At 43.9% G+C, this 14,272-nt stretch overlaps 1 protein-coding gene across 3 annotated transcripts in view; it reads right to left on the reverse strand.

Annotated features, from left to right (window-relative positions):
- Window positions 1–857: 857 nt before the first annotated feature.
- The window catches only part of micu2 (mitochondrial calcium uptake 2), a 443,854-nt gene continuing 430,439 nt past the window's right edge, over window positions 858–14,272 (reverse strand). For all 3 annotated transcript variants that reach the window (XM_078222127.1, XM_078222128.1, XM_078222129.1), the window contains 4 exons: window positions 11,219–11,387; window positions 7,168–7,276; window positions 5,203–5,360; window positions 858–1,797 (listed from right to left, as the gene is read on the reverse strand). In XM_078222127.1, the coding sequence (XP_078078253.1) occupies window positions 1,693–1,797; window positions 5,203–5,360; window positions 7,168–7,276; window positions 11,219–11,387 (541 nt within the window). In that variant the 3' untranslated portion in view covers window positions 858–1,692. The remainder of the gene's footprint in view (window positions 1,798–5,202; window positions 5,361–7,167; window positions 7,277–11,218; window positions 11,388–14,272) is intronic.

Here is a 14,272-nt window from a genome sequence, read left to right on the forward strand (position 1 = left end):
GATTTGAACAGGTGTCCCTGGATCTTGTTCTGGGTCTCTGGAAGACAATATAAACAGAATTCCATCTGCATTCAGATAGCCCAGGACCATGATTACTTACAATGAATGCTGACTAATACTTCTGCAAACAGATGCAAGGTAGCTAGCATGAATTACACTCCACCTGTACAGGGATCAAGATCAGAATAATCTACTAAATACAGTTCCAAACAAGCTGAACATTCTCATTTACCGACTTGCTTCTGTTAATATTGAAATGCTTCAGTGACTAGAGTCTGGCAATTACATATCATGCCACAAGCATGACAGTAAATATTTTAAGAAGTTTAACAACACCAGGTTAAAGTCCAACAGGTTTATTTGGTAGCAAAAGCCACACAAGCTTTCGGAGCTCCAAGCCCCTTCTTCAGGTGAGTCAGGAGCTCCGAAAGCTTGTGTGGCTTTTGCTACCAAATAAACCTGTTGGACTTTAACCTGGTGTTGTTAAACTTCTTACTGTGTTTACCCCAGTCCAACGCCGGCATCTCCACATCAGTAAATATTTTAACAACAATTGGATAAAAGGAATAATTGTTGCTCCCTTGGTGTGCTAAGAAAATGCTTGTATTGGTCAGGCGTGTTCTGACACACAGTAAATTAAAACACAGATTTCACAAGCCAAACTTTATTAATGCGAGAGAAACAGTCCAGATTTAATACAGATACAGCTCCAGAATTTGATGAAATTATCGTATTCCTTAAATATTCCGAACATCTAAAAAGTAGTTAGGGTTGAAGATGCACAAGCCGGATAAATTACCTCCAACGTTATAATGTATTGTAGAATTTTACACCTCAGACGAATTGATCATTTTAAAAAAGTAATATTTTTGTCTTAGATTTTTAAAGTATATTTGTACACAATAAATTGAAATAACATTCAAAGAAGTCCCTGAATATTTTGTTGCATTGCATTGAAGCAGTGCAGATTAAATATTTTCTGGGAGAAAGGTTTGTTTGTGTAATGCCACTTCTGGTGGTCCTAGAACTTAGACCTATGTCGATTCCTGGGGACAAGCAACATTATGGGCCACTCTCGAGCATCCTTCTTTGAATGATATCAATGAAGAACATTGTCCAGGTAGAGGCATGTGGTCTTGCTTACCCCGAGGAACAGAAGTAAGTCTGTGCACTGGAAGCAGCGCTATGCAAACACATTTCTCACTTTGCCTTACTTATGAGCATTTCTGAATAATTGTAACCAAAAAACACAACATGTAATTGATTAAAAGGATCGAATTTTAATAACATTATTTTATTCAGTGCATTGCCTTCAGAAAAAGTGCTGGATAAAACTCTTTGGTGGAACAAAAAGGCAAGATACCATTTTCAGAATTATGTCACAGATAAGTGATATGACAGTATGTTGTGAAGTGTCCAAATCATTGCATTACAGTATAAGCATGTAAATAAATGAGAAAAGACTTGTCAACATTCATTTTCATGAAGGCAATGTTGCTTTATTTTTGTCGAAATACACTTTGTATATGTAAAGAGGACATATTTATGACATTTCGTTAAATTCTGGACACTTTCTAACCCTAGATATTTTGCAGTTTAAAAAAAAATCCACTGTGACAAAATTTCCCCAACGAGCTATCTCTTGTAAAGCATTGGATGATTTTATGTACGAAGACCTTGTGCTCAGTAGTATTAACAAGGGCTGCTTCCGGTCTGCTTCCAGGCTTCATGAACTCCAACAATAGTCTCCTTCTTCACACATTTAAAAAAGCCATTGAAACCATGTTGTGTTGGTGCCTGTTGAAACCAAAGTATTGAGTCTCTGTTACTGTGAATAGACATAGGGGCCGATTTTACCAAATCGGCTCTCAGTGTCGGGTGCGATCGTAAATCAGATCCGCGCCCAGCAGCCGCGCTCCAGCACCCCCATACGCCTTTTTTCGGCGCGGGTCCAGTGGACGGGGCCTAGCGCATTTGCATCTGTCAGAGCACTGAACTGCGCATGCTCAGTTCGGAGCCGACAGCACAGCGCGCACAGGTGCGAAAGTCAAAGGCAGCGCTGACAGCACTGCTGTCTGCGCTGCCTTTGACTTTCCCTGGTGTGGGGGGGGGGGGGGGGGGGGGAGAATGTGACGGCTCTTCCCTGAGTGGGGGGGGGGGGGGAATCTGACGTCTCTTCCCTGAGGGGGGGGGGGTGGGTGGGATGTGACGTCTCTTCCCTGAGGGGGGGGGATGTGACGGCTCTTCCCTGGGGGGGGGGGATGTGACGGCTCTTCCCTGGGGGGGTGGGGGGTGGGATGTGACGGCTCTTCCCTGGGGGGAGGGGGATGTGACGTCTCTTCCCTGAGGGAGGGGTAGTGGGGGGGAAGTGATGTCTCTTCCCTGGGGGGGAGGGGGGGGGGGTGGGGGGGGATGTGACGTCTCTTCCCTGAGGTGGGGGGGGGGGAATGTGACGTCTCCGCTCCCCCCCCCAGGGGCAGAGACGTCACATCTCCCCCTACCCCCCCCCCCCCCTCAGGGAAGAGGCATCACATCCCCCCCCCCACCCCTCAGGGAAGAGATGTCACATCCCCCCTAACCCCCCCCCCCCCCCTCAGGGACGAGATGTCACATCCCCCCTACCCGCCCCCCCCTCAGGGAAGAGATGTTACATTCCCCCGCCCGCCCCCCCGCAGTGAAGAGACGTCATCCTACACAAGGCCAGGATCCAGGATCGCAAGATGCTTTCGACGGACACCAGCGATCAAGGTAGGTCGGGGGCCCAGGGGGGTCTGTTCCCAGGGGGGGGGGGCGTTGCTGGAGGGGCCTGCGTCCCAGGGTGGTCCGATCCGGGGCGGGGGGGGGCTGCCGGGGTGGTTCGTGGGGGCGGTCCGCGAAGGGTGGTCGGGGGTGATTCGGGCGGTTCGGACTTGAATTCAGCAACACTGTAAATGCGCGGGCGCTGATCGGATCAGAGCCTCGTAAAGTGGGAATCCTTGGGTAAGTTGGGCGCGGGCTTCATTATGCCGATTTAAATGCATGCAAATGCATTTAAATCGGCCCGCTGGCCGATTCGGGCGCCGCCGGATTGACGCCCGGATCTTTTCCATTCCTTAACTATTTTGCACACTGTTGGAAGTGGGCGGCACGGTGGCACAGTGATTAGCACTGCTGCCTCACAGCGCCAGGGACCCGGGTTCAATTCCCGGCTTGGGTCACTGTCAGTGTGGAGTTGCACATTCTCCCCGTATCTGCGTGGGTTTCCTCTGGGTGCTCCGGTTTCCTCCCACAATCCAAAGATGTGTGCGGGTTAGGTGGATTGGCCGTGCTAAATTGCCCCTTAGTGTCAGGGGGACTAGCTAGGGTAAATACATGGGGTTATGGGGATAGTGCCTGGGTGGGATTGTGGTTGGTGTGGACTCGATGGGCCGAATGGCCTCCTTCTGCACCGCAGGGATTCTGTGATTGCTGAAATGCCCAAATTATCTGATCTGAGACGAGGGGAGCAATTCTCCAAAAATATGGGTAAGTGCCACCTCTGGTGGGAAACGCGGTGCGATTCCCGCTGGGTCGATCGGCGCAATCCTGATTGCAATCCTCCCCCACTTAGTCATTTTATTGGAGGGGTAGTGATTTACGCTGTGAATGAGAGAGGTGGAGCTTAAAGACACTAGCATGGCTTCATCCTCAAAGATTGTGGCACCCTGTTTCAAAAGGAGGTTAAAGACTGCCGCCTCATCCATGTCTGGCATCAGACCCTCAACCCCCAAATGCCAATATCAGCAGCCCTCCCCCCAATGTGAGCGAGACCTCACTATGATGTCACCAAAGACCCGGCCCCACTTCAGGCCCATCCCTTCAGGTCAGGTTGGCACTGCAAGGGGGCAGTGCCAGGGCATTGCCCAGCAACGTCCCTGACCACCTGGGGGTACAACTGCCTCCGAGTTCCCGACGTGGGTCATCATGTCTGGTCTCAGTTTGTGGAGACCAGCAGTAATTCCCACCAGCGCAATTCCACGAGCCGGGTGAATCTGGCTTAAAACAGATTCTGCAGATTTAAGTCGAGTTTTAAATATGTTAATCTGGTTCACTCCCTCACTGGCCATGAACCAGATTATGTTGTTAGCCGGGGGTGGTGAGAATCTCAAATGAGTCCTCCCCAGCGTAAGTCACATTATTGCCCCTCTCACGAGAGTCTCCGGCCATTATGGAGGACTTGCGCCTGCGCAAGTGGGGCTGGAGAATCATCCCCTCGGGATCAGCCTCGTGGCATTTCTTTGCACTCTTTCCAGTGCTTGAATATCTCCCTCATGTCCTGGTGACCAAAACTGGATATAAATGCAAAGTGCTGCATAGCCAAACTAATTTAAATGTTGAATCAAGATTTCCTCTGACTTGCATTCCACTGTTTTGCTTATGTATTTAACATTCTATTGGTTGCGTAACTAGGGGCCATGAATATAAGATAGTCAATAATAAATTAAGTAATTAATTCAGGAGTAACTTCATTACCCTAGAGAGTGATTAGAATGTGGAACCGAACACAAAACGGTTAAAGTGAAAAGTATTGATGCATTTAAATTACATAAATGCAGGAGAAAGGAATATGTTGATAGAGTTAGATGAACTAGGTTCATATTGAATATAAACATCAGCATTGGTCTTTTGGGTTGAATGGCCTTTTTCTGTTCTCTATATTTGATATAATTCAGTATTTAGTGTCAGCTTTGGCTCAGTTAGTAGCATACTAAGTTAATATGCCTTGGAGTCATAAGGTTCAAGTCCCATTAGTGCTCAGACATAAGAACATAAGAACTAGGAGCAGGAGTAGGCCATCTGGCCCCTCGAGCCTGCTCTGCCATTCAATAAGATCATGGCTGATCTTTTCGTGGACTCAGCTCCACTTACCCGCCCACTCATCATAACCCTTAATTCCTTTACTGTTCAAAAAGTTATCTATCCTTGCCTTAAAAACATTCAATGAGGTAGCCTCGACTGCTTCACTGGGCAGAGAATTCCACAGATTCACAACCCTTTGGGTGAAGAAATTCCTCCTTAACTGAGTCCTAAATCTGCTCCCCCTTATTTTGAGGCCATGCCCCCTAGTTCTAGTTTCACCTGCCAGTGGAAATGACCTCTCTTTTTGACACGCTACACTTGGTCCCCAACTCCAAATCATCTATGTAAACCATTGCTTTGGAAAATGCAGCAACCTTATTTTACCTTCAAGCCACGATGGAGCCTGGTCATGATCACTCCAAGGAACTCTTGTTTGCTTAGACAGCCATCTCCATCCAAATCAAAAATGTTGAAGACTGTACCAAGAACATTATCTGATAGTTCTTGCCCTGTTGCAACTTTCACAGCTCTCTTGAAGTGTCCTTTGTTTAACATGAAAAACATGCACAAAATTAACACCAAGTTGGTCCAATATCATTGGAAGCATCAGGACATAGACAATATTTTTCCCCACACAAGTAACATGCTGTTTGAAAGGCTACCATAGATTTATGCAGCATTCATTTTTTCATCCACTTAGAGTATGCTAAATGGATATACAGGATAAAATTGAACGTATTTCATATTTTAATTGCCTTAAATCATCTGCTCTTGTTGTGATGCAGATGTTTGTAGCCCAACCAATACAAGTTGGGGCCCATCAAGTTTCAATTCTGAATGATGCCATTGCTCCATGGATGCAATATCATCATTAAAGACCTGTTTTATAGATGCATTGCTATTTACTATTTGGTATTTCTCTTAAAACTATATTTATTTGCAATGGGAATGAGTGTGTGGTATTACTATGTTGGTTTTGCTTTCATGGGCTTCACTGGTAGAATATGCATTGTTCTGGGAATTCCTTGTACCTGCAGGAGGTTAGAAGGTGAAGAGAGGCTGAAAATAAATTAGAGGGACTTTGCATCCACCTGAGATGTGTTGCATGGATCTAAATTGCAGTCCATAGAATCAGCTAGGTGGCACAGTGGTTAGCACTGCTGCCTCACTGTGCCAGGGTCTCCCTGTGTCTGCTTGGGTTTCCTCCAGGTGCTCCGGTTTCCTCCCATACTCCAAAGATGTGTAGGTTAAGTTGATTGGCCATGCTAAATTACACCTTTGTGTCAGGGAATTAGCAGGGTAAATACGTGGGATTACCGGAATAGAGATTGGGTGGGATTGATGTCGGTGCAGGCTTGATGGGCCAAATGGCCTTCTTCTGCACTGTAGGGATTCTATGATTCTATGACACTTAGGCACATTTTTTGTGACATGTGCATGCTTCCTATGCGTCACAAAGGATGCTTTTCTACAGGCCAGATTAGGTCTATATGCTTTGCAGTTGAAAAATAGGCTTCGGTGCATAAAAAATTCAATTAGCCCATCTGGATGCATAACCTGGGTGTTACTAAGTGACTACACAATGTACAGCTAGACTGATTCTCAAAGTCATGAAAGTCGTGCCTGAAAGTTCAATACATGATGTTGTGATCCTAATGAATACAAGGGCACATTATTCAAGTTAATGTAACACCAAAAAGGTTAACTTTCTCTTTTCGGACAACATACAAATGGATCTTTTCGAAGCAGAGTATTACTCAATAGGTAGTATTGTGTCCACTTGTTTTCTCACTTTCCCTCATCGCTTCTAAGCTTTCTGATGCTTCATCCATTGTCTTGTCTGGAGTTGAGCCTGAGTAGTGAACACTAGAAGACTCTTTGACTAATGGGACAAAAGTCACCCACATCTCAGCTCACCAAGGATCCACACACCTGAACTTCCAGCCAGCTATAAAAACTGTTGTGGTAGAATCGCCTGCTCACTATTTATTGTCTAGGGCCACACATGGGCAGAATGTGCAGACTCCGCACAGTGACCCGAGGCCGGAATTGTCCCTAGCGTGGTGGGGCAGCAGTGCTGACCACTGGGCCACCGTGCTGCCCAAGAGCAATGATTTACTGGACAAGGTACTAGAGGATGTACACTTGCACATTCAGGACAGCAGGATGAAGACATTGGAATGATTAGAGTGGGTAAAATCAGCACAGTGATCATAATGCAAATTTGGATCTTGAGATGATCTGACTAGCACATTCTCTCATTTTTGATACTGTTGGAATGAAAAATACCTTCTCAATCAAAATACCTTTCCGGTTTCAGAATAATATGTAATGTTGCACCATACATACCTATTCCAACAGGACGATTGGCTGCAGTGAACATATTCATGGTGAAAGCAAAATCCTCAAGACGATTCATAAAATGACAAAAAGCCCTGAATTCTTCAAAGGAAATGCTCTGGAACATGATGGAAAACTAGTTAATATTGAAGGATAGATTCCATGTCAGAGAGAGAGAGAGAGAGAGAGGAACAGACAGGAGAGAGAACAAAAGAGGAAGAAAGAGAGGGAGGGAAAGAGAGATTGACTGATATTATACTATGATATTGGATATTCAGAGTAACTGCTTTCTGGTCTAAGTGCGGAAAAATAACTGCCAGGAACTTCCAACACTGATTCTGGTTGGTGTTTTAGGTCAAAGGAATGTTCCATATTTTCATCATGGCAGTCCTCTGTGCTATGGGAGACAAATATTGGGTACCTGCCTGCCAGGAAAGCTATATATTGCGACACAGTGATTGGCGTGGAACTCACACCAGACATACCACTACCAAGGGTACGTCTGATCCCATTGAAGTTCTACATCATAGGAGCTCCCACACAAAGTATATTTCTAACCCATCCCCACCCTTCTTGCACTACTGGCTATCTGTGGGGTGGGCTAAAGCTCCAGAACCACAATACAATTCAGAAATTAGAGCTCAAGGCGGGAACATTGTTTATCCAGGTCTCGGCCTAGTTTACAACTATTCTGGTAGATGTTCGCTGACATTATAGCAGTGCATCAAAATGGGTGCAGATCCTAAGTTCCTATCGGTGTAAAAAGAATTGATATGAAATGGAAACAAACATATTTGGAACAGTAGGCCAATCAGTAGCCACCAATTAAATAATACAAGAAAACAACAGCAACTGTAAATAAACAACCCCATTTCATCTTACATCTATCTGGAGATTGTGCATTGTAGCATCTATCCAGGGATGAGTTGTAACATGTCTCAATATGTCAGCAGGAGAGAGGAGGTAAACATTAAATTAGTATTTGGTAAGAATTATAGAAAGAAAGTTAATTTTCTAGCCAACACCTTCCATGATATTAAAGTTAAAGTTTTACAGTTCATTTATTAGTCTCAAGCAGGCTTGCATCAACACTGCGATGAAGTTACTGTGAAAATCCCCTAGTCGCCACACTCTGGCATCTGTTTGGGAACACTGAGGGAGGATTTTAGCATGGCCAATTCATCCAACCAGCATGTCTTTAGGAGCACCTGGAGGAAACTCATGCAGACACGGGGAGAACGTGCAAACTCCACATAGACAGTGACCCAAGCCAGGAATCGAACTCGGGTCCCTGGCGCTGTGAGGCAGCAGTGCTAACCACTGTGCCGCCCCTTACATATGATTTGGTCTAACTAACTAGCCTACCTTCTCTGTTCTGACTACATATCAATAATACTGTTATAAGACATAATCATCTACACATATGGCTATGATGATTTTCAGATTGTTTAAAACTGCACAATGGACATTAATTCCACATACATAGGTTTCAAATTCAAACACCGGATGAAGAAAACACACTGAGTGGTCAGGGAATGGTGCGGAGGATAACTAAAGAGTTAACGTAGCTCTAAAATGATAACGAGTCAGATATAGGTATAAATCTATATCACCTATAGAACAAGAGTAAAGATTGGAAGTTGTAACAAGTTAGTAGGGCAAGGGAAAGAAACTGATATGAAGTTATTTGATTAAATAAAAAATAAATTGGGGTTACTTGATAAGTTGCAGGGATGAGAGTGACCGGAGGCAAATGGTCTGAAAATTAATGTAAGATAATAAAGTCTGAAATTTCTGTGTGAGAAGGAATCGTGTAATCACAGTACGTCTTATGATCTTTAGTCAAATGCTTTGAAGCTTCTTCAACTGGCTGAAATTATTAGATTTCAAACGGGTAGAACCATTAGTTTTCATTTTGTTTACCTTCCATTACCATCAAGACTGTAGACCAATGCTTTTTCACAGTAACTTCATTGCAGTGTGAATGTAAGCCTACTTGTGACACACTAATAATTAAACTTAAACTACCAAAGTAACCTCTGCATTTCGTGCACATCATACGGGATGAAGTCCATACCAACAACAGAACTGGATTATATATATGCAAAGTGAAGCAAAGGACTGCGGCAGTGCTTCACAAACTATTTTCCGACGTGATCCCATTTTAACTCACCACTGGCTTCTCAAGGGCAATTACGAATGAGCAACAAAAGCTGGCCTAGCCAGTGATGCCCACATCCCAGGAACAAATATATATAAAATAAACTCTTGAAGATTAACGTGACCCCAAACAGCAGCGAAAACTAAACAGCAGTAAAGCAGTATAGTAACATTTGATGTATTATTATTAAAGTTTACATATTATAGATAAATATATAATACATAATATAAATACGAAAATCTCTATTTTTAAATTGCTTTGTAAAAATGCTCTTATTTTACGTACTCATGTAGGATTCAGCCAAACTTCATATTCCATGGTGACAGAAGGCATCCTACTTGGTAGCCTCCTCCCTCCCCAGGCCTTGACTCTGCTCCCCCGCCAAGCTCCACAGAGCCACTCCTTCGGCTCCCACTCGGATTTGCTCCCTCCCGCCCCCAGCCCTGTTCCCTCCCAACATACCCCGGCCTTACATCCTCCCACCACCATCCCCACCCCCACTCACTCCCAGCTCTAGGCCACTCAGCCCCATTTCCTCTTGCCTGCTCCCCACAGACCCACACCTTGGCCTCACTATGACCACCCCGTTCCTTCATGCCCCTGTTCTGCTCCTTCAAGCTCCTCTCCCAGTTCCTTGCCATCTGCCCAGGCCCTCTCCCACTTCCTCCTATGCTCCCCTCCTCTCTTCCTGGCCAACCTGGCTCCCACGTGCTCAACCCCGGCCACTCTTTCCATCACTCCTCCTACCCCCGGGAAGAACTGAACAGAACTGGAATTAGAAGAATAAATTAGGAGGAAAGGAGGAAAACAAAACAAAAGTTGAATAATTATAGTTAAAATGTATTTTTGTAGCACCTACAGTAAGTTACCGTCACTATACAATCAGGAAAGTCTCACATTTAATCCCAGGTCGCTGCTGAGTTAGTTAAGCTCAGCCATAGTGTTTGGGCTTTCCAACTGGCCTAAACAATACTTGGTTTGGCAGATTTTATTCTCTTTCCCTGATCACCTAAATGCTCCATAATTGATCCTTGTTGGATGTCTAAGTGTGGGGGGAAGAATGGGATTGGAATTAATACCCTCTGTGATTGTTTGCTGAGTTTTCCTTTGTCAATGAGCATGAAAGTACTTGAAAATTCATTTCAATGTGAAAACCTCGCAATTCTCCAGATTTGACTGTCTACAATCTTTAAACTCTTTTAGTGGCGATATTGGGCATCCTTTCAGTATGTTATGGAACAAGAAGGAATGCTTCCTTCCATGACAACCTAATAATATCCTAACATTTGACTAAGAGATAATAGCACAGTGGCACAGTGGTTAGCACTGCTGCCTCAGAGCACCAGAGATCTGGGTTCGATTCCCGGCTTAGGTCACTGTCTGTGCGGAGTCTGCATGTTCTTCGCGTGTCTGCTTGGGTTTCCTCCAGGTGCTCCGGTTTCCTCCCACAGTCCTAAAGATGTGATGATTAGGTGCATTGGCCGTGCTAAATTCTCCCTCAGTGTACCCGAACGGGTGCCAGAGAGGGGCGACTAGGGGATTTTCACAGTAACTTAATTGCAGTTTTAACGTAAGCCTACTTGTGACACCAGTAAATAAACTTAATGTAAGAAGAAAAAAAAATTGACCATTATAACATATCTGGCACGATTATGAAACTCCTGTTGTAAATTTCTCTTATCGTGGATGGCGATGTTACAAGTTCCTATTACAAAGAAGGATATTTATATGCATTTCTTTTATAAATTGTGATGCACTGAGTATAACATTATTTCATAGAGATATGGGTAAAATCAGCTGAATGGATAATTCAGATTGATAGAAATGGTACATATAAATATTGCCATTTAGTCAAGGATCCAGCGTGAGAGATTATCTTGACATTAAATAAATACTAACCTCTCCAGGTGGAATTTGCCTCACTTTTTTCCAGTAAAGGTCACGGTTTTGCTCATCAGTGAAGTGCAGCAGCCATGCTGCAAACTCCTCTCTCCTCATGGTTTTCATACCCCGAGAGAACTCTCGAAATTCAATCTCTTGCACCTCTGTTTGGAGGTCTTCCATAAATCTAATAAAAAAAGCAGGACACACCAGAGATCAAAGCTGTTAAGAAGTCAAAGTCCAGCCCAAGAGCCTGTTCAAAGATATTGTTACCTCAATCAAAGTCCTTTCATTCTTATCTTCAGCACGTGTTAAAAATCTGAAAATGGGGTTGAAACCTCGGCACATATGGTTTAGCTCATGTGACATTACAGCTCCAGTTCTGAGTCTACAGCTGGTGAGGTGCTTCATGTGTGGCCCCAAGGCTGCCTTTTACAAATGTGGTGTCGGACACTTGCTTGTTACACGTCTTCACTGCTGACTATCCGATGTTGCAGATTTCCCCCCTGGAAAAGCTGAAAGGTTCCAGTAACACAAAAGCTTCATGCTTTGGTGATCTATACTACAGCAGGAAGAAGTTGGCCCCCCTTTAGATATTTCATGCAGCAGGTAGTAGAACTAAATATGGTGAAAAGAGGTCTGTTCTGATATCATAGAATCACAGAATCCATACAGTGTAGGAGGCAGCCATTTAGCCTATTGAGTCTGCACCGACTCTCGGCCCACCTCCTTACACATTCATTCCTCTAATTCCCCTCAACCTACACATCTTTGAATGCTAAGAGGCAATTTAGCATGGCCAATTCACCTAACCCGCACATCTTTGTGGAGCGTGGGAGGAAACCGGAGCACCCGGAGGAAACCCATGCAGACACGTGGAGAATGTGCAAACTCTTCACAGACAATCACCCAAGTCCAGAATCGAACCAGGTTCCTTGGAGTTGTGAGGCAGCAGTGTGCCACTGTGGCATTCAAATGTTCAGACACATGCAGGGATGTAAAATTGGGAAGACCTGGGGTCGTGCCAGGTGTCGACAAGACGACACAGGTGTTTTTGCATCTACATTTGTTGGCTCCTCACGAACTAGAACTTTAAAGCATTTGCTGAGATATTTGTGGATTATGGCATCTATACAAAAACAAACATAGCAGGAAAGATTGGGATTTGAAATTCATTTTTGAAAAAAAAAGACTTGGTTTTCATATCATTAATTAATAAAAAATATTAAAAATTGAAAGCTTTGTTTCACAGCAAAAGACTGGAAAACATTCCTTGATGGAAAATAAAAGATTAAGCATGTCAATAGCTTGCATGCTATCTGTATTTATTATGTAAGGAATGGAAACTAAACCACAGGGTATGTTATTAAAGCTGTTGATGGATTTACCTGCACAAAATGTTGTCAAGGGGGGGGGTCAGAGTTTGCATTTTGTTCTTTTTCTCAGTGTAAGCTGAGACTAAGCTGAGACTGTCCTATTCATAAGTTAATAAAACACGTTTAACAACTGACGGAATAGACTGCCACCTAGCACAATGAATGCAAATTGGACTGAAGTAAATTTGAGATAGATCCTTCTTTTAACATTGCTTTTATATCGTGCCTTTTATGTGAGAAAAGGTCCATTTTGCAGGACTAGTGATTATTGAGCAGGAAGGAGGTAATAGAAGAGACGAACAAAGGCATGATCAAAGACATACGTTTTGTGGAAGCTTTTGAAGAAGTAAACAGAGATAGTAAAGTGAATAGTTTAGGAAGTAAATTGCAGAGTATAAGAGCATGTTTCTTAAAAGCCTTGCTATCAATGGTTCCCAAAGGGATTAGAAGGATTTGGGCACAGCTTGGTGCAAGTGCCTTCCATATACAGATCTAAATGACAAGGTCAACAATGTGCTCAAATGGCCTTTTCTGGTTTGTGTTGTCTTATGCCTTACCATGCCCTTTGCCTCACTTGTGTTTGCATTGCATTACACATCTTGGGATGTTTAAAAATATTATTTCATTTGGCAATTTGTATCATGTTTTAGCATTTTTCACATTCCACCCTCTGGAACCATGAGGTCATCCAAAGTTCTGCTGCCTGTGTCCTTACTTGCAACAAATCCCATTCACCCATCGCTCCTGTGCTCGCTGACAGACATTGGCTCCCTGTTAAACAACACTTCTATTTTAAAATGCTTGTCCTTGTCTTCAAATCCCTCCATGGCTTCACTCCTCCGTCTTCGGAATCTCCTCCAGCCCCATAATCCTTCAAGAAATTTGTATTCTTCTAATTCTGGCCCCTTGAGCATCCCTGATTTTAATCACTCCATCACTGGTGGCTGTGCCCTCAGCTGCCTAGGCAGCTCTCTAAACCTCGCCACTTCTGTTTGCTCTTTTAGAACACGCCTTTAAAATAGCTCTTTGACAAAGTTTTAGTCCACCCTGTCAGGAGGTCTTGTGGCGCAATGGGTATTATCCCCGCTTCTGAGCTCCGGGTTCAAGTTCCACCCTACTTGATGGCCAAGGAAGGTGCGTTCATAACCCGGCCAAATTGGTTGAGTGTCAACCTGCAAATCCTTCTAAACACACCAATGGTCGGTGTAAAGAGTGGGAGAGACTTCCGGTTAGCCACGCTTGATGTGGAATGGTGCCCTCTCAAAGCTATAACCCTCCAGCAACAGACTAGCGACCTGTTCCAGGAATAATTAGCTATGGAAACAGATGAAAGTCTGCCTTAGTCCGCCACTAGGTGCAGGAAGAGAATTGGAATTGGTTCACCCTAATATTGCCTTCTGTGGCTCTGTGTTACATGTTGCCTTAGAAGACTTATGTGAAATACCTTGGGAGGTTAATATGTTAAAGGCACTTTATAAGTCTAGGTTGTTCTTGTTTCTGGAGCTGATTCTACATTTATTTTTTGTGTTATTGTTAAAGAGCTCAGCAGTGGCAGCGAGACATACTAATGAACAGAAACAATGTCAGCACTTCGAAATATATTGAGAAGCTTGGAAAAAGGAGTCAAGGTATTAAAAATCTACCAAGGAAGTCAAGAGGGCTCAGGAAGAAAGCTGTGTGTAAAAGACAATAATAT

The sequence above is a fragment of the Mustelus asterias genome, chromosome 10 (genome assembly GCF_964213995.1).
Source record: "Mustelus asterias chromosome 10, sMusAst1.hap1.1, whole genome shotgun sequence".
In the NCBI taxonomy this organism is placed as follows: domain Eukaryota; kingdom Metazoa; phylum Chordata; class Chondrichthyes; order Carcharhiniformes; family Triakidae; genus Mustelus; species Mustelus asterias.